Source organism: Saccopteryx bilineata, chromosome X (assembly GCF_036850765.1).
Source record: "Saccopteryx bilineata isolate mSacBil1 chromosome X, mSacBil1_pri_phased_curated, whole genome shotgun sequence".
Taxonomy (NCBI): Eukaryota; Metazoa; Chordata; class Mammalia; order Chiroptera; family Emballonuridae; genus Saccopteryx; species Saccopteryx bilineata.
In genome coordinates this window covers 10,448,155-10,470,802 of record NC_089502.1, presented here as the reverse complement: position 1 = coordinate 10,470,802, position 22,648 = coordinate 10,448,155, and the positions used below count along the sequence as shown (strand labels likewise).

Below are 22,648 nucleotides of genomic sequence, written 5' to 3'. Positions count from 1 at the left end.
AAATTTGTAAAGAGACAGTGAAACTTTTTGAGATACCTTTAGTTTCATAGGTGAGAGACCCTAACCCAAGGTTTCTAAATGGTGATTATGGATTAGTTGTGTTTGTTGGGAGGGAGTTGCTTTGACTGGGGTTCGGGATTAGGATTGATATCCATCCAAAAGGGAGGTAGTTTTCAAGGCCCCTGTGGGCACCTGATGGGAATTTTATATGCTGAATTAAAACCTAGATGAGAAGGAAGAAAAGCATTTCATAGTCATCATATGAAAGCTTACAAAAAAAGACACAATGCATTTTTATTTGAGTATTTATTTTTTTCCAAAGAAATCCATGCAAAGGGAAAGAAATAAAGATAGACAGACATGGTAACCATGTTCTAGTAGCCAAACCTAAGAAAATAATTTGGCATGACTTGATTTCTTTTCTTTGCAAAAAGAAAATCTATACTACCACTAAAATAACCTTCCTCATAAAGGTACCATTTGATTTCAAAAACACAACACATGGTTAGTTTTCTACTTAATGGCTGGAGGAGGTATAAAAGATAAAAAAATAGAAAAAAATAAGAAGGTGGTTCCCTTTATAGAGGAAGACCACAGAGTGCTGAAGGGCAGCACACGTGTTGTGCACTAGAAAGTCAGTGCACCAGAAAATAAAAGCACGCCACAGAGATTGCCAAGCTGGCCAAAACCTTCAGGGGGGGATGGCCGTTCCCAACGTTGTGAGAGGCAGCTATCTCATTGTCCTTCTGATTTGCATGTTGCTTGCTTCCAGGAGTATCATCCACATCCAGATCATAAGCCAGTTCTGCCAAAAGCAAAGAAGAATTTTAAATACAGGATTACCAAGGCATCAGGTGTACACTATTCATGACTCAAGCACTTGTCTGGCCTCTGGGTTGTCCTGCTTTGATTTCTTCCTTTTGTGGAAAGGAAGGCTGCTTGAAGATGGGAAAGAGATGGCATGTGTGTGGTGGTGGGGAAGCAGAGGAGGGAAATGGCTAGAGGTATTCCTTCCAGAGATCATACCAAGAGGGAGCAAGCTGGGTGTTTCTCTCTCTATTGTGACTTCACCCATACCCTAGGGTGAACATTGGCCCTTTGCAATATTCCTCCCCGGAAAAGCTGTGCTTGAAGGTCAATTTCACCAGATCTCTCTGGTATCAAAATGTAAGATACAGTGGAAGATTGTGTGTTAATGGGGGAGGGGATGTTGCAGGCTCCCAGTACAACTTTCCTGGACACCTGCACCCCATGCAGATTCCCTCCTGAAAACCTTGATTTAGAACTGAAGATAAGATAGTTTGCCATTGAAAGGAGTTTTATTTTTCCCAAATAGTTCTTCTTTTATTTATATGGTCTTTTTATCACCTCTAAAAAATGTAAAAACATAAAATTAATCAAATATATAAAATTTAAATTAATATCAAGCAAATTAAGACTAAGGAAAGGCTAATACCTAAGGGTCTGCCTTCTGACTGCTTATCATTTATAATATGTTCATGATTCTGAAAAAAATTGGGGTGTTGGGGTTGCCCTAATGAGAAAGTCTCTCAGAAGTCAAATCTAAGTAGATCGTGGTTTGTTAGAAAATTCAAAGTGGTTGGCCCTGGCTCCAGGCTCAGTTTCTTTCAGATTTACTTTTCCAGATTTAGAGCTCAAATCTACTCCCTTGGCTTTTCTAGACTCAGTCGCCAATGTTTCTATTTCAATAGCTTGTGAAGGTGACATGTGAGCAACCTCATCAGCCAAATGGCCACAGGAAAGATCCCATGGGGACACTGAGATGCATAGAAACAGGCACAGAGGAAATGACTGGGATTCTACAGAGGGAAGGAAGGAAAAGGAAGAGGTCCTCTTACAAGGGATGAAATGTTTAGTAAGCCACAGGAAGAAAAATGTAAAAACTCAGCTGCTCCAGGATGCATACAGAGTAGGGCCCAGGACCAGGTATCAAGGTGAAGCTGATCAAGGCTAGGGGCTCTGATTACATAGACAGCAATACTGTTTTCCAGAAGGAATATTGCAGTTTATAATGCCAGCAATGACAAGGAATCCAAATCTACTGCACCTCAATTGAAAAAAGATATTGTAGTCAATATACGATGAAATCTCAGGCTTTCTTTAATTTGCATGATTTTGAATTAGTACTACAGATGAACTTTTCCTGTTTTAGTTTATTAATTATATTTTTCAATACATAATAGTTCATATCCTTTGCCTTTTTATCTAATTGGTATTGATATTTTCCTATTAATTTGAACATATATATTATTGAATCACTTGCTTACCTTATTCAATAAAAATATTTCATTGTGTTATTAATTATAATTATTTTTCATTGCTATAAAGAAATTATTTCATAACTTTTAATATACATTTTGCTCCTCTAAAGCTGAGAAAGTTTTTCTTCTTGAGTGCTGATAATAATTCAAAGCAAATTTTCCAGAGTACTCTCTTACCCAGGGAAAAGCAACTCATCAGACTAAAATCTAGAATCTCTCTCTCCCCAAAATAAATACATACAAAGAAAATAAAGAGAGAAAAAGAACAAAGAGCAATGCTTTACTTGGAAATCAGACCTCTCTCTGAAAGGTGAATTATGCAGAATGCACAGAAAAGGCCGAGGTCAGCTGTCACTCGGCAAGGATAACAGGCTTAGGTCATGATTGGATTTCACCAAAGTTAAGAACACATATGGCTATATCTGTTGAAAGCCCAGCTTTGGGTCTCACAGCAACTTCTCAACTTAAGTGAAGAGGAGTACTTTTAGGGTTGACCTGAATGAGAGCCTCTCAGAATCACTTACAGATTCTTCTGGATATTCCCTTTGCCCAACATTAAGATGAAAAAACATCTACTAATGTTACCACTCAGCACCTACAGTACTTATCTGGCTCTTCAAACAATCTGTGAACACTAAAGTTTTGTGTATTATAGCAATTATGGTAAATCCAGCAGTTATGTTTATTACAGTAGTTTTTAACCTTTTCTTGCCACCAAAGACCTTGTTATTTCTATCTCTTGGACCCTATGTTTGCAATGATAAAAATGACTGCCAATTATTGACTCCCTATTGTGTGCCAGGCAATCTGCTAAGCTATTTATGTATGTTATCTCAATTAAACTTCAGCAGCATTATGAGGTAAGTAATATAAATCTCATTTTATGGTGAGGAAGGTCGAACTCAGGCCACTTTTTTCTCCCCATACTGACACAGTGAATAAGTCACAGTGGTCCTATTTGAATGCAAATCTGACTCTGAACCTCGTATGAAACTATATCCACCCTTGAATAAATTTTTGTACCAAAATACTATACTGGTTAAGCAGTAATGGATTTCTTCTTGAAAAAAAAATATATTGATTAGTGAAATACAAACTATGAATAAAAACTTTTTATTCCACTACTCCAGAACACAGGAGCCAACACATCTATTATAGTTAAAACTGGGTTTCCTCCTGTGCATTTTTTAATGTGTCTGGCCATCAAGCTCACTAATGGAAGGATGAAAAGATTTCTACAGCATGACTGGGGGGCTGTGGCACTGGACTTTACCAAGAAGCCAAGGAATGAAAGAAACACTGAAGATAACACCCAGTAGGACAGTCCAAGGGTTCAGAGGCAAAGGGCAGTTGGATCAGATGAGGCAATTCATTTATTTATTGTCTTTAGTGACAGAGAAAGGGACAGAGAGACAGAAACAGAAAGGGAGAGAGATGAGAAGCATCAACTCGTAGTTGTGGCACTTTAGTTGTTTACTGATTGCTTCTCATATGTGCCTTGACTGGGGGGGATTCAGCTGAACCAGTGACCCCTTGCTCAAGCCAGTGACCTTGGGTTTCAAGCCAGCAACCATGGGGTCATGTCTATGATCCTGTGCTCAAGCCAGCAACCCCACACTCAAGCTGAGCCCACACTCAAGCCAGTAACCTTGGAGTTTTGAACCCAGGACCTCAGCATCCCAGGTTGGCATTCTAGCTACTGTGCCACAACTGACCAGGCTATCTAGCAATTATTTTGAACAAATGTCAAATTTCTTTCTGTGAACAATATTTAAAGGTAATTCTCTTGCTCTATATTCACTAAAATATATAGTTGTATAAATAATAAAGTAGCATTGACACAAAAAATAAAAATAAAAATAAAAAGCATGAGAAAAATTAATGTTTCCACATAAAACAGATCACATACTTGATTAAGTAGCCTTTAAGCTTTGTGAAATACTGAGAAGAGTTCTGGGTTTGGAGAGTCAGAATGAGAATTATCATATCAGTTATATTTCCCTGAAGAAACCAGCAGTGATGGCCAGGGCCATTAGATGTCCCAGACACAATGCTGAGTCAAGTCTTCTACCTCCAAAAGGCCCTCAGAAATATTCAGAATGATACCTTCCTGTGCTTCCTAAGCTGCAGCTACTGGTTTCCTGAGGCTCCCCATTCAATAGTAGCAAATGTACTTGACCAACCCCATTGTTGGTTCCCAAGGTTTATATTGATGATATTGATCAATATAAACAGTATATATATATACAGATACTGAAATTGGTGGTGGCCCAGGCCACCACTCAGAGAGTAGAGACAAAAATGTCAGTTTAGCATAACAAGGAAACATTATGGGAAATAGTTCTGGTCAAAGATAAGTATGGGAGAGATGACGTCAGAGTAATGGCGGGGTAGGAAGCGATATCGATAAATCTCCCCCAGAACTCAACAAGATCTTCAACAAGAAACAGAAAAACCTATACTTGGAGCCTCCAGATGCTTCGCAATACACCCGAAGGTATGGTCAAGTGAAAAATTGGCTAAATATATAACCAAACCCCAAAGGAAATAGGGAGTAAGAAATGCTCCACCTTCCTCACTAACCTAAACAGGGCGGCTTTCTCTGATAATTGTGAATATAGAAACTGAGGCGGGCAAAGGAGGTGAATAGATCCAGGCCGCGGCGGCACGGAGATCCTAGCCGAGGAAAAACTGATCCTGTGGCAACCCGGGCAATACAAGCTAACACTCGCGCCAAACCCAAACAAAGAAAGACAAGCGGGGCAGCCATTTTACCCGATCTCCTGGTCGGTGCGCAGTTAGTGGGCCAGAGATTTCTTCCTAAGCCCCGGGAGTGGGTGCCCGTGTTATCCCACAGAGAGGCAGAGTAAGAGGTCTTTCTGTGGGCCGAAAGCAGAATCTCTGGGCAGCCCCAGCGACCTGGGAAAGCCGCGCACGGGAGGGAGCGAGAACTAATTCCAATGGTGGAAATTTTCCGTGCTGGTGGGGGTTTCACTCAGAGGGAAACGTGGCTGGCCTCATATCCTGGTCTGTGTGTGCAGATAGGGAGTGAGAGATTCCTCCGAGTGACTCGGCAGTGCACGCCCATGTTATCGCACAAAGGGGCAGAGTCAGGGGCCTTTGTGTGGGCCAAAGCGGAATCTCGGGCTGCCCCAGCGCCTTGCAAAAGCCGTGCACGGGGATGGAGCGAGAGCCAATTCCAACGCTGCAACTTTTCCATGCGGTTGGGGGATTCACTAAGAGCGTGACACTGCTGGCCGGATATCCTGGTTTGCGCGTGCAGACAGTGAGTGAGAGTTTCCTCCAAGCGCCCCGAAAGTGGGCACCCGCCTGTGTTACCGGACAGAGTGGCAGAGCTAGAGGTCTTTGAGTGGGCGGAAACCCCGCCTAATTATGCTAGCAGCTCTGACTGACTGAGCCTTACCCAGAGCCCTGTGCTGAGTGGAAATAGAGTGGGGAGTTGCCAGCTCTTTCAGCCTCTTACTATCCAGGCAGAGGCAGCAGCAACCCCATAGCTGGATTATCAGGCTACTAATTGAGGAAGGAAAGACTAGGAGAAAAGCTCCAGGAACACGGACTCTCTCACTGTTGGAGCCTATAAATGCTAAAAAGCCTCGACTGCCAACGAGACTAAAGCACAATACATGACATTGCCATAGAGACTTATCAACTGCAAACCTCTACCTGAGCATGTCAAAGGGGCAGAACCCGGGGTACAGAGTCACCGACCAGGAAGAGGGAGAGAAAAGAAAAAGCAAGAAGATAAACTCTCAAAATCAAGAATAATCTGCAGACTTTATAACCTATCCCATTTTATTATATTTGTTCGTTTGTTTCTCTTATCTTCATTCTTGATACTTTTTTTCCTCCTCCAATTTGGCCGATTAACTCTCTGCCGGTCTTACTCTCTCCTCTCCTTGAACTACACTACCCATAAGTGTTACATCTCCCATTATCTTTTCTCTCCTCTTCCTTTCTCTCTATGAGGGTTACACTCCAAAACCCTTAACTCTCTCTCTCTCTCTCTCCTTTCCTTTTTCTTCTTTTAGTGGTTCCCTCTTTTTCTCTCTCTCTCTCTTTCTTTTCTCCCTCTATATTAGTTTCTTCCTTTCTCCTTTACATCTCCTCTCATTCAAACCTCAATAACAAACAAATTATCTTATCTGGGACTCAAACTTATGTTTGTGGCATTTTGGGGGGTTTTTACTTCACCTTTTTAACTCACTAGCAGTGCTCCCATCCCTGGCTCTCCATTTTATCTAGTTCTTGTTCCACTAAATACAAGAGTAATTTTTTAATTTGTCCCCCCATTTTTCTGTTTTCTTCTTATTCCTCTCATCATAACTCTTAGACAACCAACACCTAAAAGCAAATCATTTTATTCTTGACACAAATTTTTTCCTTATTTGCTTTTTGTGGGTCCATATCCCCTTCTTTTTTTCTTTTTTCTTCTTTTTTTTTGCCCCTTTAATACTTTTCCCCAATTCAGGCCCTCCATCACAGGCATGGTTTGTTATAATTCACAGTTCACCACAAGATTTTCTCAAGAAAGAGGGGAGAGGAGAGGAGAGGAAAAAAGAGGGGGGGAATAATTTCCTTTTTTTAAATTTTTATTTTATTTTATTTTTCTTTATTTCATTATTTTTTTAAAAAAAAACAACTCTTTTCAATTTTTTATTTTTTTAACTTTTTATTCTTTATTAAATCTCATTAATACTATCAACAAAACCACCCTCAGATGCCATTAAGGAAGAGAAAATCAAATATCACGGATACAAAAGAAAGAGAGGTAACACAGCTAGATGAGAAAAAATCTATGGAGAAAAAATTTAATATATTGGAAACCTTGGAGTTAAATGACAGAGAATTCAAGATAGAAATCCTAAAAATCCTCCGAGATATACAAGAAAACACAGAAAGGCAATTTAGGGAGCTCAGAAAACAACTCAATGAACACAAAGAATATATGTCCAAGGAAACTGAAAATATAAAAACAAATCAAACAGAGATGAAAAACTCAATTCATGAGCTGAAAAACGAAGTAACAAGCTTAGCTAATAGAACAGGTCAGATAGAAGAGAGGATTAGTGAAATAGAAGACAAGCAACTTGAGGCACAACAGAGAGAAGAAGAAAGAGACTCAAAAATTTAAAAAAATGAGATAGCCCTACAAGAATTATCTGACTCCATCAAAAAGAATAACATAAGAATAATAGGTATATCAGAGGGAGAAGAGAGAGAAAATGGAATGGAGAACATACGCAAACAAATAATAGATGAGAACTTCCCAAGCCTGTGAAAAGAACTAAAGCCTCAAGTTCAAGAAGCAAACAGAACTCCGAGTTTTCTTAACCCCAAAAAACCTACTTCAAGGCATATCATAATGAAATTGACACAAACCAACAGCAAAGAAAAAATTCTCAAGGCAGCCAGGGAAAAGAATAATACAACATATAAAGAAAGGCCCATTAGATTATCATCAGATTTCTCAGCAGAAACTCTACAAGCTAGAAGAGAGTGGACTCCAATATTTAAAGACCTGAAAGAGAGGAACTTTCAGCCATAAATACTATACCCATCAAAGCTATCCTTCAAATATGAAGGAGAAATAAAAACATTCACAGATACAGAAAAGATGAGGGAATTTATCATCAGAAAACCCCCACTCCAGGAATTACTAAAGGGGGTTCTCCAATCAGATACAAAGAACAACAACAACAAAAAAAAAACAGAGCCACAAGTAAAAGCTCCAAGAAGAACACAATAAAACCAAATTTAAACTGTGACAACAACAAAAAGAAAGGGGGGGAGAAGATAGAGATTAACAGTAGCAAAGGACGATGAAGTGCAAAAGTACTCACAAAATAGTTCGCTACAATGAACAGGGTAGGGACCCTTTTCATTACTCAAAGGTAACCACCATTGAAAAAACCACCACAGAAACACATGAGATAAAAGAGATAGCAACAGAGGAAAGATGTATGGAATACAACCAAATAAAAACAAAAGATAGAAAAATGAAAGAGAAGGATCAAACAAGACACAAAACTAACAGAAAGCATGATATAAAATGGCAATAGGGACCTTACAAGTGTCAATAATTACACTAAATGTAAACGGATTAAACTCACCAATAAAAAGGCACAGAGTAGCAGAATGGATTATAAAAGGAAATCCAACTGTATGCTGCCTACAAGAAACTCATCTAAGTAACAAGGATAAAAACAAATTCAAAGTGAAAGGCTGGAAAACAATACTTCAAGCAAATATCATCCAAAAAAGCAGGTGTAGCAATACTCATATCGCATAATGCTGACTATAAGACAACAAAAGTACTCAGAGACAAAAATGGCCATTTCATAATGGCTAAGGGGACACTGAATCAAGAAGAAATAACAATTCTTAATATATATGCACCAAACCAAGGACCACCAAAATATATAAGACAGCTACTTATTGATCTTAAAACAAAGACTGACAAAAATACAATCATACTTGGAGACCTCAATACACCGCTGACGGCTCTAGATCGGTCATCCAAACAGAGAATCAACAAAGACATAGTGGCCTTAAACAAAACACTAGAGCACCTGGATATGATAGACATCTACAGGACATTTCATCCCAAAGTGACTGAGTATACATTTTTCTCCAGTGTACAAGGATCATTCTCAAGAATTGATCATATGTTGGGCCACAAAAACAACATCGGCAAATTCAGAAAAATTGAAGTTGTTCCAAGCATATTTTCTGATCATAAAGCCTTGAAACTAGAATTCAACTGCAAAAAAGAGGGAAAGAATCCCACAAAAATGTGGAAACTAAACAACATACTTTTAAAAAATGAATGGGTCAAAGAAGAAATAAGTGCAGAGATCAAAAGATATATACAGACTAATGAAAATGACAATACGACATATCAGAATCTATGGGATGCAGCAAAAGCAGTGATAAGAGGGAAGTTCATATCACTTCAGGCATATATGAACAAACAAGAGAGAGCCCAAGTGAACCACTTAAGTTCCTACCTTAAGGAACTAGAAAAAGAAGAACAAAGAAAACCCAAAACCAGCCGAAGAGAGGAGATAATAAAAATCAGAGCAGAAATAAATGAATTAGAGAACAGAAAAACTATAGAAAAAATTAATAGAACAAGGAGCTGGTTCTTTGAAAAGATCAACAAAATTGACAAACCCTTGGCAAGACTTACCAAGGAAAAAAGAGAAAGAACTCATATAATCAAAATCCAAAATGAAAGAGGAGAAATCACCATGGACACTGTAGATATACAAAGAATTATTGTAGAATACTATGAAAAACTTTATGCCACTAAATTCAACAACCTAGAAGAAATGGATAAATTCCTAGAACAATACAACCTTCCTAGACTGAGTCAAGAAGAAGCAGAAAGCCTAAACAGACCTATCAGTAGAGAAGAAATAGAAAAAACCATTAAAAACCTCCCCAAAAATAAAAGTCCAGGCCCTGACGGCTATACCAGCGAATTTTATCAAACACTCAAAGAAGACTTGGTTCCTATTCTACTCAAAGTCTTCCAAAAAATTGAAGGAGAAGCAATACTTCCAAACACATTTTATGAGGCCAACATAACCCTCATACCAAAACCAGGCAAGGATGGCACAAAAAAAGAAAACTACAGACCAATATATCTAATGAATACAGGTGCTAAAATACTAAACAAAATACTGGCAAATCGAATACAACAACATATTAAAAAAATAATACATCATGATCAAGTGGGATTCATCCCAGAATCTCAAGGATGGTTCAACATACGTAAAACGGTTAACGTAATACACCATATCAACAAATCAAAGAACAAAAACCACATGATCTTATCAATAGACGCAGAAAAGGCTTTTGATAAAATACAACACAATTTTATGTTTAAGACTCTCAACAAAATGGGTATAGAAGGAAAATATCTCAACATGATAAAGGCCATATATAATAAACCGTCAGCTAACATCATATTAAATGGCACTAAACTGAAGGCTTTCCTCCTTAAATCAGGAACAAGACAGGGTTGTCCACTCTCTCCACTCTTATTTAATGTGATACTAGAGGTTCTAGCCAGAGCAATTAGACAAGACAAAGAAATAAAAGGCATCCATATCGAAATAGAAGAAGAAAAGGTATCACTTTTTGCAGACGATATGATCCTATACATCGAAAACCCCAAAGAATCCACAAAAAGACTACTAGAAACAATAAGCCAATACAGTAAGGTTGCAGGATACAAAATTAACATACAGAAGTCAATAGCCTTTCTATATGCCAACAATGAAACAACTGAGAACGAACTCAAAAGAATAATCCCCTTCACGATTGCAACAAAAAAAATAAAATACTTAGGAATAAACATAACAAAGAATGTAAAGGACTTATATAATGAAAACTATAAACCATTGTTAAGGGAAATCAAAAAAGATATAATGAGATGCAAGAATATACCTTGTTCTTGGCTAGGAAGAATAAATATAATCAAGATGGCTATATTACCCAAAGCAATATACAAATTTAATGCAATTCCCATCAAACTTCCAATGACGTTTTTTAAAGAAATAGAGCAAAAAATCATCAGATTTATATGAAACTATAAAAAGCCCCGAATAGCCAAAGCAATCCTAAAGAAAAAGAATGAAGCTGGGGGCATTACAATACCTGACTTCAAACTCTATTATAGGGCCACAACAATCAAAACAGCATGGTATTGGCAGAAAAATAGACACTCAGACCAATGGAACAGAATAGAAAGTCCAGAAATAAAACCACATATATATAGTCAAATAATTTTTGATAAAGGGGCCAACAACACACAATGGAGAAAAGAAAGCCTCTTCAATAAATGGTGCTGGGAAAACTGGAACACCACATGCAAAAGAATGAAACTGGACTACAGTCTCTCCCCCTGTACAAAAATTAACTCAAAATGGATCAAAGATCTAAACATAAGACCTGAAACAATTAAGTACATAGAAGAAGACATAGGTACTCAACTCATGGACCTGGGTTTTAAAGAGCATTTTATGAATTTGACTCCACAGGCAAGAGAAGTGAAGGCAAAAATTAATGAATGGGACTACATCAAACTAAGAAGCTTTTGCTCAGCAAGAGAAACTGATAGCAAAATAAACAGAAAGCCAACTAAATGGGAAATGATATTTTCAAACAACAGCTCAGATAAGGGCCTAATATTCAAAATATACAAAGAACTCATAAAACTCAACAACAAACAAACAAACAATCCAATAAAAAAATGGGAAGAAGATATGAACAGACACTTCTCCCAGGAAGAAATACAAATGGCCAACAGATATATGTAAAGATGCTCATCTTCTTTAGCTATTAGAGAAGTGCAAATCAAAACGGCAAAAAGATACCACCTCACACCTGTTCGATTAGCTATTATTAGCAAGACAGGTAATAGCAAATGTTGGAGAGGCTGTGGAGAAAAAGGAACCCTCATACACTGTTGGTGGGAATGTAAAGTAGTACAACCATTATGGAAGCAAGTATGGTGGTTCCTCAAAAAACTGAAAATAGAACTACCTTATGACCCAGCAATCCCTCTACTGGGTATATACCCCAAAAACTCAGAAACATTGATACGTAAAGACACATGCAGCCCCATGTTTATTGCAGCATTGTTCACAGTGGCCAGGACATGGAAACAACCAAAAAGCCCGTCAATAGATGACTGGATAAAGAAGATGTGGCACATATACACTATGGAATACTACTCAGCCATAAGAAATGATGACATCGGAACATTTACAGCAAAATGGTGGGATCTTGATAACATGATACGAAGCGAAATAAGTAAATCAGAAAAAACCAGGAACTGCATTATTCCATACGTAGGTGGGACATAAAAGTGAAACTAAGAGACATTGATAAGAGTGTGGTGGTTACGAGGGGGAGGGGGGAATGGGAGAGGGAACGGGGGAGGGGGAGGGGCACAAAGAAAACAAGATAGAAGGTGACAGAGGACAATCTGACTTTGGGTGATGGGTATTCAACATAATTGAACGACAAGATAACTTGGACTTGTTATCTTTGAATATATGTATCCTGATTTATTGATGTCACCCCATTAAAAAAATAAAATTAAAAAAAAAAGATAAGTATGGACACTCCTGAACAGGGGAAATATAATCCAATTTAATTCAATAAAGTTAACGGTAGCCTAGTATGCCCTAATTATTAGGCTAGAAGGTTGGCAAAGACTTAGTGTTTGTCTTCAGGAATCTCACACTCTAGTACTCTAGCAAGGGAACAAGACTAGTAGACAAATCAACCAGATACTTGGCAAAAAGTAGAAAGGGCTCAGATAAAGGCATAAGCAAAACACTATGTAATAGAAAGGAGAAATAAACAGTCTAAATAGAAGGACGTGGAAAGAATTTTTTGAACAATTGGGTTGCACCATGAAGGATGAGTGGGACTCTGGCAGGGCTGATGACATCGTTATTCATCTTTGGCAGACGGATCAGCTTGAGCAAAATTTACCAATATTAAAATTGTATGTAGAGAATACTTAGTAGAAACAAGTAGCCTCTATGACAGAAGGGAGCATAAGAGTATACATTGTTGTGAGGTGTGTGTACGTGTGTGTGTTTCTGTGCATTTACTGTGTGTGGTGGTTGATAAAACATAAGGCAAGAAGGAAAATTAACAGCCAAATCATGGTGGATTAGGAATGCTAGAACTTTATTTTGTGGTCAATAGGGAACCATTGAAGATTTTTAAGTAAAGAAACCACATATTCTGGTTTGCATATTTTAGAAAATAATCATTAAGTTTTGGATGGTAGCCCTAACTGGGAGAGACTTATCAGACATCTTGTCTTGGAAAAAAATCCAGCCTGTAGTAACAGTATCTGGGGATCAGACAGTAGCAAATATAATTTTAAAAAATGACAATGCTAAATCTACACAAAATCTTTTTTTTTTTAATTCAATGAGAGGAGGGGAGGCAGAGACAGATTCCCGCATGCACCTGACTGGGATCCACTCCCAAAAGCCCAGTAGGGGGCAATGCTCTGCCCATCTGAGGCATTGCTCCATTGCTCAGCAACTGAGCTCTTTTTAACACCTGAAGCAGTGGCCATGGAGCCATCCTCAGTTCCTCGGGCCAATTTGCTCTAATTGAATTATCGCTGCAAGACAGGAATAGAGAGAAAGAGAGAGAGAGAGAGAGAGAGAGAGCAAGAGGCAGAGGGGTGGAGAAGCAGAAGCACACTTCTCCTGTGTGCCCTGACCAGGAATTGAACATGGGACTTCCACATGCCAGGTCGACTCTCTACCACTGAGCCAACTGGCCAAGGCCCCAAACTTTCTCAGTTTGTTACAAACCAGATGTACTACAGGAATCACCACAAACCATTTTCTTTTAAATCATTCATATTTAATATTCATCAGTAATTTTCCAGAATATATCTTTGTTGTATTAGGAACATATTATAAAATGCACATAAAGTGTTTCTATCTTGCAATTGATTGCAAATGAGAACCTTTTGGGCCAGCAAGATTTTCATGTTAAATCCAAAAATCTGTTTCTATTTGCAATCAGTTTATGCCCAGAGGGTAGACCTAAGAATCTGTACTAATGACACATTCAGCTCTGACTCTCATTTCCCCCCCTTGTCTTCTATGTTGCAGATTAGATAAAGCCTTAAATTTAAAATAATCATCAGTCATCAAGGTCTGCAAGGTATGTTAAAATTATTTTTCTGCTTTTTCTGTTGGGTAAAGCACTCAGTGAGGAACCTTCTACTCAGTCGTGGGATTCAGCCGGTTTGCACCAGTTTGGCAGAACCGATACCTAATTTTTTGTTGAGTTCGGCAAACTAGTTGCTAAAATGGCACTTGTAATCAGGGTTCTCTCTAAGGTGGGTGCCTGGGCAGCCGCCCAGTGTGGAAATAAAAAATTTACATTCCTTACTCTTTTTTTAACTTTCATTGGTACAACAGTGTATTCTAAGCACCCCTAGTAATGTTCATTCTCTCCATAAGTAAAGGAATGAGATGCTACTCTTACAGTGAAAAGATGGTTAAAGATAAATCACACAGCTGATTATGCTTGGATAAAAGTGAAGAAAATTGCAAGTGAGGACGCCAGTCAAGAAGCAATATGGAAATATTCTCTTATAATCTAGTTTTGTATACCTCTTGTATTTTTCTTATTTAAGTATTAAATGCATGAAACAATAAACTGCCTTTTGGTATATAATTTTTTTATACTTAAAATGGTCATTAGGGCAGAGAACCGGTTGTTAAATGATTTGACTCCCACCACTGCCTGTTCTCTTACTCAAATTCCTGGTAGAGCTCCTAAAGAGGTTACACCAGACTTGCTATGTCATCTTTTGCAAGTCATTTCCCCCTCCTTTGGCACTCAGTCAACCCATCTGCCAAATCAGGGTGCTGGACTGGACGGACTCTAAATATCCTAGTAGTGGTATTTTTCTCTAATTCCAAGGTTCTCGGGGCCGAATGAAGGACATAATTGCTGCAGGTTGCAATCATATCTCTGCACACAGCAGCCAAGGTGACTGCCCTCAGCAGAGCCTCTGTCAACAAGTGGTTTAATTAGCTACTTCTCTTGGGATGTGAAGTTTTTCTGGTGATCTTCATCAGTCACCAAATTCTGAATCCTCTTTCTGCTTTAGCTGTTCTAATCTGGGATAAGAAGCACTGGCAATAAATAAGTCCACACTGGACTGCTTTTCTTTTCTTTAAAATCTGGCCTAATAACTTCCAGCACACACAAAGCTTTGGGAAAGAAGTGACTGTGCTTGTGAGGCACCAAGCAGGCATGTAGAGGCAGCCAAAGAGTTCTGTCAGCCAGTGAGATAAGCCTCTTAAGCATATAATAGGGAGAAAATGCTGATGGCATCAGGAAGGGCAATGCTCTAGGGGCCTCACCCACACCAGCAGGCAGACTTCACAGGGCAGTCTGAAAGAAGAGCTGCTATCAAAATACCAAGGGGCAGAATGCTACTGTTGAGACAAACATGGGGGTTTCTTTCTTGCCAGGCTTTCACCAGCAGATGGCTTCAATCCAGCCCTCATATAGCAAGAGAGCAATACTTCTATCCCTGTGTTTTGCATTTGCTGTGTACAGTTGGCCGCCAAGGCATAAATATGTGAAAAAAGTCAGTATATTGTTTGGCAGACGCCATAGGCTGAAACTAAGGAAATCTCTGAAAAAATCATGTTCATTGTACTACTGCTAACTCTGCTACCCATTCCCACAGAAGCCCTTGGGCTCCGCCATTCACTTACAAATCTGAAAAAAATATTTTTTCCTTGTCTTCTCTTCAACAAAATCCTCCTTCCTGCCATATCACCCCCCCATCTCCTATGTGAACTTTCAGGTGTGAAATGACTACTAGGATTTGAAAGCAGAAGAAAGTGACTTTGCAAATGACCCTTGAGTTCCTGAGAGTCTAGATTTTCTTCTTCATAGATCAGACCAGATGGAACTTGCACACTTGAGATCTCTGGTTTTTAATTGGTCTAATGGGACTCCTTTTAGAATGTGCCTTCTTGACAAACAAGTGAGCTGCCCCTATATGATCATAAATCCTGGGAATAATACAATGGCTGCTCTTGGAAGAGCGCTGGGGCAGTGAAATGCCTAATTCTTTGCTTATAGCTAATTTCAGCCTGCAAACATTCTCAACTGCAACTATGGGATGTTGAAAAAACACAATATTTCCCATTAGTATAGGCATGGCCTCTCTTATTATAGGTCTCTATTTTCGTTCTGGGGTATGTGTATCTTCAGGTTACACTGCAGTGGGCTGTGGGTAGATGAAGCTGTGGCATGTTTCTTTCTAGGGATTTTTTTTGGGAGGAAGCACATTATTTTGTACTAAAACATGCATGGCCATATGATAGAGTAGAAATGCCCTATTTTCGAGCTCATTTAAGACTTCATAAACTGTTTCGTGTTTACTACGACCCCCAGGTTATGCTTCAGATCTTCAGGCACAGGTGATCACTGTCACTCTTCATTAATGTATGGGGCGCTTAGGTTGAAAGGTCCTAAAAGCATGTTAGGAAGCTTGTTAGGGTCACCTGGGCTTTGTAAATTACCAAACAGGATATTCTCACTCACAAATTCCTTATTAATGACTTAACGTTGCCTTTTCTATGACAACTTCATTGTCAAAAGGGGAACACCACAGTAAAGGCCTTTAACTGGGGCTCAGACTACTTAGTTTTCTAATATAAAATTATTTCCTGGAGTTTCAACCACTAACTATACTTCACTTTTGCATTCAGCCATTAAGAAAGGAAAAAATAGGCCCTGGCCGGTTGGCTCAGTGGTAGAGTGTCGGTCTGTCGTGTGGAAGTCCTCGGTTCAATTCCTGGCCAGGGCACACAGGAGAAGCACCCATCTGCTTCTCCATCCCTCCCCCTCTCCTTTCTCTCTCTCTTTCCGTCCTGCAGACAAGGCTCTATTGAAACAAAGTTAGCCAGGTGCTGAGGATGGCTCCATGGCTTCCGCCTCAGGAGCTATAATGGCTCCAATTGCAATGGAGCAATGGCCCTGATGGGCAGAGCATCATCCTCTAGTGGGCATGGTGGGTAGGTCCCAGTTGGGCACATGCAGGAGTCTGTCTCTCTGCCTCTCCACTTCTCACTTCAGAAAAATCAAAAAAAAAAAAAAAAAAAAAAAAAAGGACAAACAAAAATATCACTTACTCCCTTTGAAAAATAAAGCATTTTATGGGTTACTACTGTACTTAAGTTAGGTATATCATGAATAAAGGTATATTACCAGAAACAGAATAACTCAATCCTGAAAACCCTGACAGCAGTTAGTGATGGTGTAGGTGCTAGTCCTCCTTATCAGCAACAGAATTATTAGCACTGTTCACTGGAGTCTCATGACTATTACTCTCATGTCTACAGATCCTTCTTCCCCAAGGATGTCTAACAGCTCCACAGGAATCACAGCTCATCAAAACTTTTACTTCCTACAGAAGAGGTGACCTCATTCCCATGAGAAGTAATGGGCTTGAAAGTCGGTACAAAAGCTGGTGACAGAAGTGTTCATCTAGGGCCAGGGGAGAAGATGAAGAGAACAGGTTTACAGAAAGCATGAGAAGAGAACATTTTATTTTTATTTACTTTTATTTTTTGTATTTTCTGAAGTTGGAAACGGGGAGGTAGTCAGACAGACTCTCACATGTGCCTGACCAGGATCCACCCGGCATGCCCACCAGGGGGTGATGCTCTGCCCATCTGGGGTGTTGCTCTGTTGCAACCAGAGCCACTCTAGCGCCTGAGGCAAAGGCCATGGAGCCATCCTCAGTGCCCAGGCCAACTTTGCTCTAGTGGAGCCTTGGCTGCGGGAAGGGAAGAGAGAGACAGAGAAGAAGGAGAGGGGGAGGGGTGGAGAAGCAGATGGGTGCTTCTCCTGTGTGCCCTGGCCAGGAATCAAACCCAGGACTCCTGCACGCCAGGCCAATGCTCTATCACTGAGCCAACCAGCCAGGGCAGGGAAGAGAACATTTTAAATGGGGGGAGGTGCATGGTTGAATGTTATAAAGGTCATAAAATCTAAGTACTGAGAAGGAGCTACCAGTCCTCCTCATCTGCGTCAATTAGAAGATTATGAGAGATTTCTAAGAAAAATTTCAGTAGGGTGGTTGGGTCAAAACCAGAGTATGCTAACTTGAGGAAAGAATGTGAGCTGATTTGGGTTAACTGAATACTGATTAGTTAGTCTTCAGAGAAGTTTTGAGAGTAAGTAAAATGAAACACTATCACACTGACTGTGCCTCAAGTACTGTGGCATTGCTACCAGCGTCACATCACCTAACTAGTCAGCACAACTAAGTCAGAAAGTGCCTCTGGAGTTCCAACTCAAGATGGAAACTAGCATGTATCATTGATGCATAAACAGCCTGTACTAGATACTCAGATACTTGTACTATAAACATTTAGAGCTGATTATTTATAATAGCCAAAAGGTGAAAGCAACCCAAGTGTCAATCAATGGATGAATAGATAAGCAAAATGTGGTACATCCATATGACTATACATTCAGCTATAAAAAGGATTCAAATATTGACACATGGTGTATGAACTTTGAAAACATTATGCTAAGTGAAAGAAGCCAATCCCAAAATATCATATAGTATATGACTCCATTTATATGAAATACAAATAGGTGGAATAGGCACATTTTTTAAATAGTGAAATAGTTGTATAATCTTGTTAATGTAATTATACCATTGAATTGTACACTTAATGGCTAAAATGGTAAATTTTATGTTATAAATATTTTATCATGATTAAATAAAATTACAGATTCTAAAAGATAATATTATCTGGAGCATATCTCAGCTCTTAAGTAGAGTACACTGCTACTCTTGTATTTTGCTTTATAGAGGGGTGTATGAACACATAGAACTGACACCAAACCTCCACCCCCAAATTGTACTCCTTTGATGCTTTGAAAACCAAGTTAAGTTAGTTAGGACATTAAAGAATTACCCTTGCAGCCTGACCAATGGCGGCACAGTGGATAAAGCATTGACCTGGGACACTGAGGTCCAAGGTCAAAACCCTGAGTTTGCTGGCTTGAGTGTGGGATCACAGACATGACTCCAGGGCTGCTGCCTTGAGCAAAGGGTCACTGGATCAGCTGGAGCCCCCCACACTCAGTCAAGGCACATATGAGAAAGCAATCAATGAACAACTATAGTGCCACAACTATGAATTGATGCTTCTCATCTCTCTCTGTTCCTGTCTGTCTCTCTCATTTTCCCTTGCTAAAGAGAGAGAGAGAGAGAGAATTACCCTTGCAGATAGTTGCAGATATGACTCCTTAGTTAAGAATGGAGAACGAGGATAATTTTTTGTCAAGGATTTTTATCTGAGGCTAAGTATTTCAAGATTTTTAAAAAATTTTATTTAAACAGTTACTTTTAACGAGGTGACATTGATCATTTAGAGTACAAAGATTCAGAGAAAACATCTCCAGATCGTTTTGACATTTGATTATGTTGTATACCTATCATCCAAAGTCAAATTGTCCTCCGTCACCTTCTATTTGGTTTTCTTTATGCCTTTCCCCTCCCCCACCCCATCCCTCTCCTCTTTTCCCCTCTCCCTGGTAACCACCACACTCTTATCCATGTCCATGAGTCTCAATTTTGTGTCCCATCTATGTATGGAATCATATAATTCTTAGTTTTTTCTGATTTACTTATTTCACTTAGTATAATGTTATCATGGTCCATCCATGTTGTTGTAAATGATCCTATATCATCATTTCTTATGACTCAGTAGAACTCACAAAACTCAACAACAAACAAGCAAACAATCCAATACAAAAATGGGAAGAGTACATGAACAGACACTTCTCCCAGGAAGAAATACAAATGGCCAACAGATATATGAAAAGATGCTCATCTTCACTAGCTATTAGGGAAATGCAAATCAAAACTACAATGAGATACCACCTCACTCCTGTTAGATGGGCTATTATTAACAAGACAGGTAACAACAAGTGTTGGAGAGGCTGTGGAGTAAAAGGAACCCTCATTCACTGTTGGTAGGAATGTAAAATAGTACAAGCATTTAACTTGTACTATGGTGAAAATATGGTGGTTCCTCAAAAAATGAAGAATAGAACTACTATATGACCCAGCAATCCCTCTACTGGGTATATAACCCCAAAACTCAAAAACACTGGTACGTAAAGAATATGCAGCCCCATGTTCATTGCAGCATTGTTCACAGTGGCCAAGACATGGAAATAACCATAAAGCCCTTCAATAGATGATTGGATAAAGAAGATGTGGTACATATATTTCAAGAAATTTTTATACAGCCTTGGGAAATATATTTACTTTTGTGACTCACAAAAATGATGCTAAGTTGCAACCATGTTAAAACAGTTGATCAAAGAATACACTTTGTCCACATTATTAAAAAGTTCGGTTTGGATTCACTGAGCTCTGTTTAGAATACAAATTTCAGGCATGATGCATCATTGGGCTTTGAGGGATGTAGATGGAAATCACAAAATATCACTTGTAGCTATATCTAATTGCTGGGGAAGGATAAGAAGAGTGAGAGAGTGACCTTACAGTCCCTTGAAGCCCAGGCTCCAAGATGTTCATTGGAAAGTTCTGTGATAGAATTTGAGGAAGGACTTCAGATATACTTGAATGGAAAAAACCAAAGCCTGGAAATCTTCCATCTTTAATCAGCTGTGGTAAATCTTGCAAAAATTGTACCTGAGAACTAAAATGCTTACAATGTCCTGGCAATGCCCAACATCAAGAAAAATTATTACTAGTACAATAGTCAATAGGATAAAATGGCTTAAATATCTGAAAACACTCAGCCTAGGTTGGAAACACTGCAGGCCAGAAATCAACAGCAGGTGGTTGTCCTCATAAATGAAAGATGAAAAGCCTCCTAATTTGTTCCATCTGAATTTGTTCCTTAAAAAACTCCAATCATGAAATGTCTCCTTGATCATCAATGGAATTTGGGGAACTGAGACTGTTTTCCCCTCAATTTACTTGAAAGAACACACTGTCATCGTGGCTCTACCCTCCTACCTTCCCATCTTTGGAGCTAGACTGTCAGTAAGTCCCCATTCTCCCATTCAGATAGGCATCATCACCTCTGCCTTTGGATGTTAAACATTTCCCTCTTTCCTTTAGCCTCTCTCTCCTCTCCTACTCCCCCACAGTCTTCAATGCCCCAGCTAGATAAGATACCCATTGCTGTCCAGGAAGAAGAAACGTTCTATTTTGTGACAGCAGAAACAAGCCAACACTCTTCCTAAATCCCATGTTGAATCACATTTCTCTCTTCCTCAAAATCATTTGATGGTTCTCTACTGCATGTGAGATAATAGTCTTCTTTTCTTTTTCTTTTTTTTCTTTTCAAATAGTCCTCTTTTCTTAGCATTCAGGAGCTGCATCTCATTTTGTCTTGCTTTTCAGTTTCAACTGCCCATATACAGTGTGTCCATAAAGTCATGGTGTACTTTTGACCGGTCACAGGAAAGCAACAAAAGATTATAGAAATGTGAAATCTGCACCAAATAAAAGGAAAACTCTCCCAGTTTCATACCTATTCAGTGCAGTTCGATGTGGGCTCACGCACAGATTTTTTAGGGCTCCTTAGGTAGCTATCCTGTATAGCCTCTACAGACTTGTCACTGACTGATGGTCTACCAGAACGGGGTTTCTCCACCAAACTGCCGGTTTCCTTCAACTGCTTATCCCATCGAGTAATGTTATTCCTATGTGGTGGCGCTTCGTTATAAATGCGCTGATATTCACGTTGCACTTTGGTCACAGATTTGAATTTAACGAGCCACAGAACACATTGAACTTTTCTCTGTACCGTCCACATCTCAACTGGCATGGCCTTGGGCTGCTCCGCTGTATACACGGTGTTATGTCATCATCTGAGCATGCGCACATGCTACCACATCATCCTACAGAAACTGGGAGGGTTTTCCTTTTATTTGGTGCAGATTTAACATTTCTATCATCCTTTGTTGCTTTCCTGGTGACCGGTCAAAAGTGCACCATGACTTTATGGACACCCTGTATTTCTCCAAGTACCATATGTTGTAGTCATACCATCCCATTCATCATTTGCTAAAAATCACAAGTACTTTGAAGTTCCCATGTTTTTTTAAGCAATGTTTTATTTTATTTTTTAATTTACTGGCTAATTTCAGTGAGAGGAAGGGAGAGAGAGATAAAAACATCGATCCGCTCCTGTATGTGCCCCGACCAGGGATCGAACCAACAACCTCTGTACTTAGGGAGGATGCTTTAAACAACTGAGCTATCAGGCCAGGGCCCCTGTTTTTCTTCATGCTGTTCCTTCAGCCTGAGGTAGTCTCTTTCTCTCTCAGGCCTCATCTTACATGATACCTCTTCCAGCAAGCATTTCCTTTTCACCCCACCAAATCAATTACTTCCCTCTCTATTTATTTGATTGTACTTACATTACAGCACTAATTTCAATTTGCCTCATAGTTGAGTAAGTCATTGCTAAGTTCCTCTCCACAACTTGACAATGAGCCCCATCAAAGTAAGAAATGAGTCTTATTCCTCTCTGAAGGTCACAGTACTTGGCTAGCACAGACATTTAAAAACATGTTTGTTGACTGAATGAATGAACATATAAATCAATGGCTATTTGAATAAATATGTATCCTCAGTCTACAGAGAGAGTGTGGGCTGCTTCCTTTGAGGATACACTTCCCTCAAGAGATTTCCTTAGGAGAAGGAGTCTTGCTAAGCTTTGGTAAAGACAAGACAAAGACAAGGTCAGTGGTGG

At 39.2% G+C, this 22,648-nt stretch overlaps 1 protein-coding gene across 1 annotated transcript in view; it reads right to left on the bottom strand.

The window, feature by feature from the left end:
- Positions 1-325: 325 nt before the first annotated feature.
- Positions 326-22,648, bottom strand: part of GPC3 (glypican 3) — a 692,738-nt gene continuing 670,415 nt past the window's right edge. Inside the window, exon 8 of the mRNA XM_066250036.1 lies at positions 326-805. Within this exon, the coding sequence (XP_066106133.1) occupies positions 636-805 (170 nt within the window). The 3' untranslated portion in view covers positions 326-635. The remainder of the gene's footprint in view (positions 806-22,648) is intronic.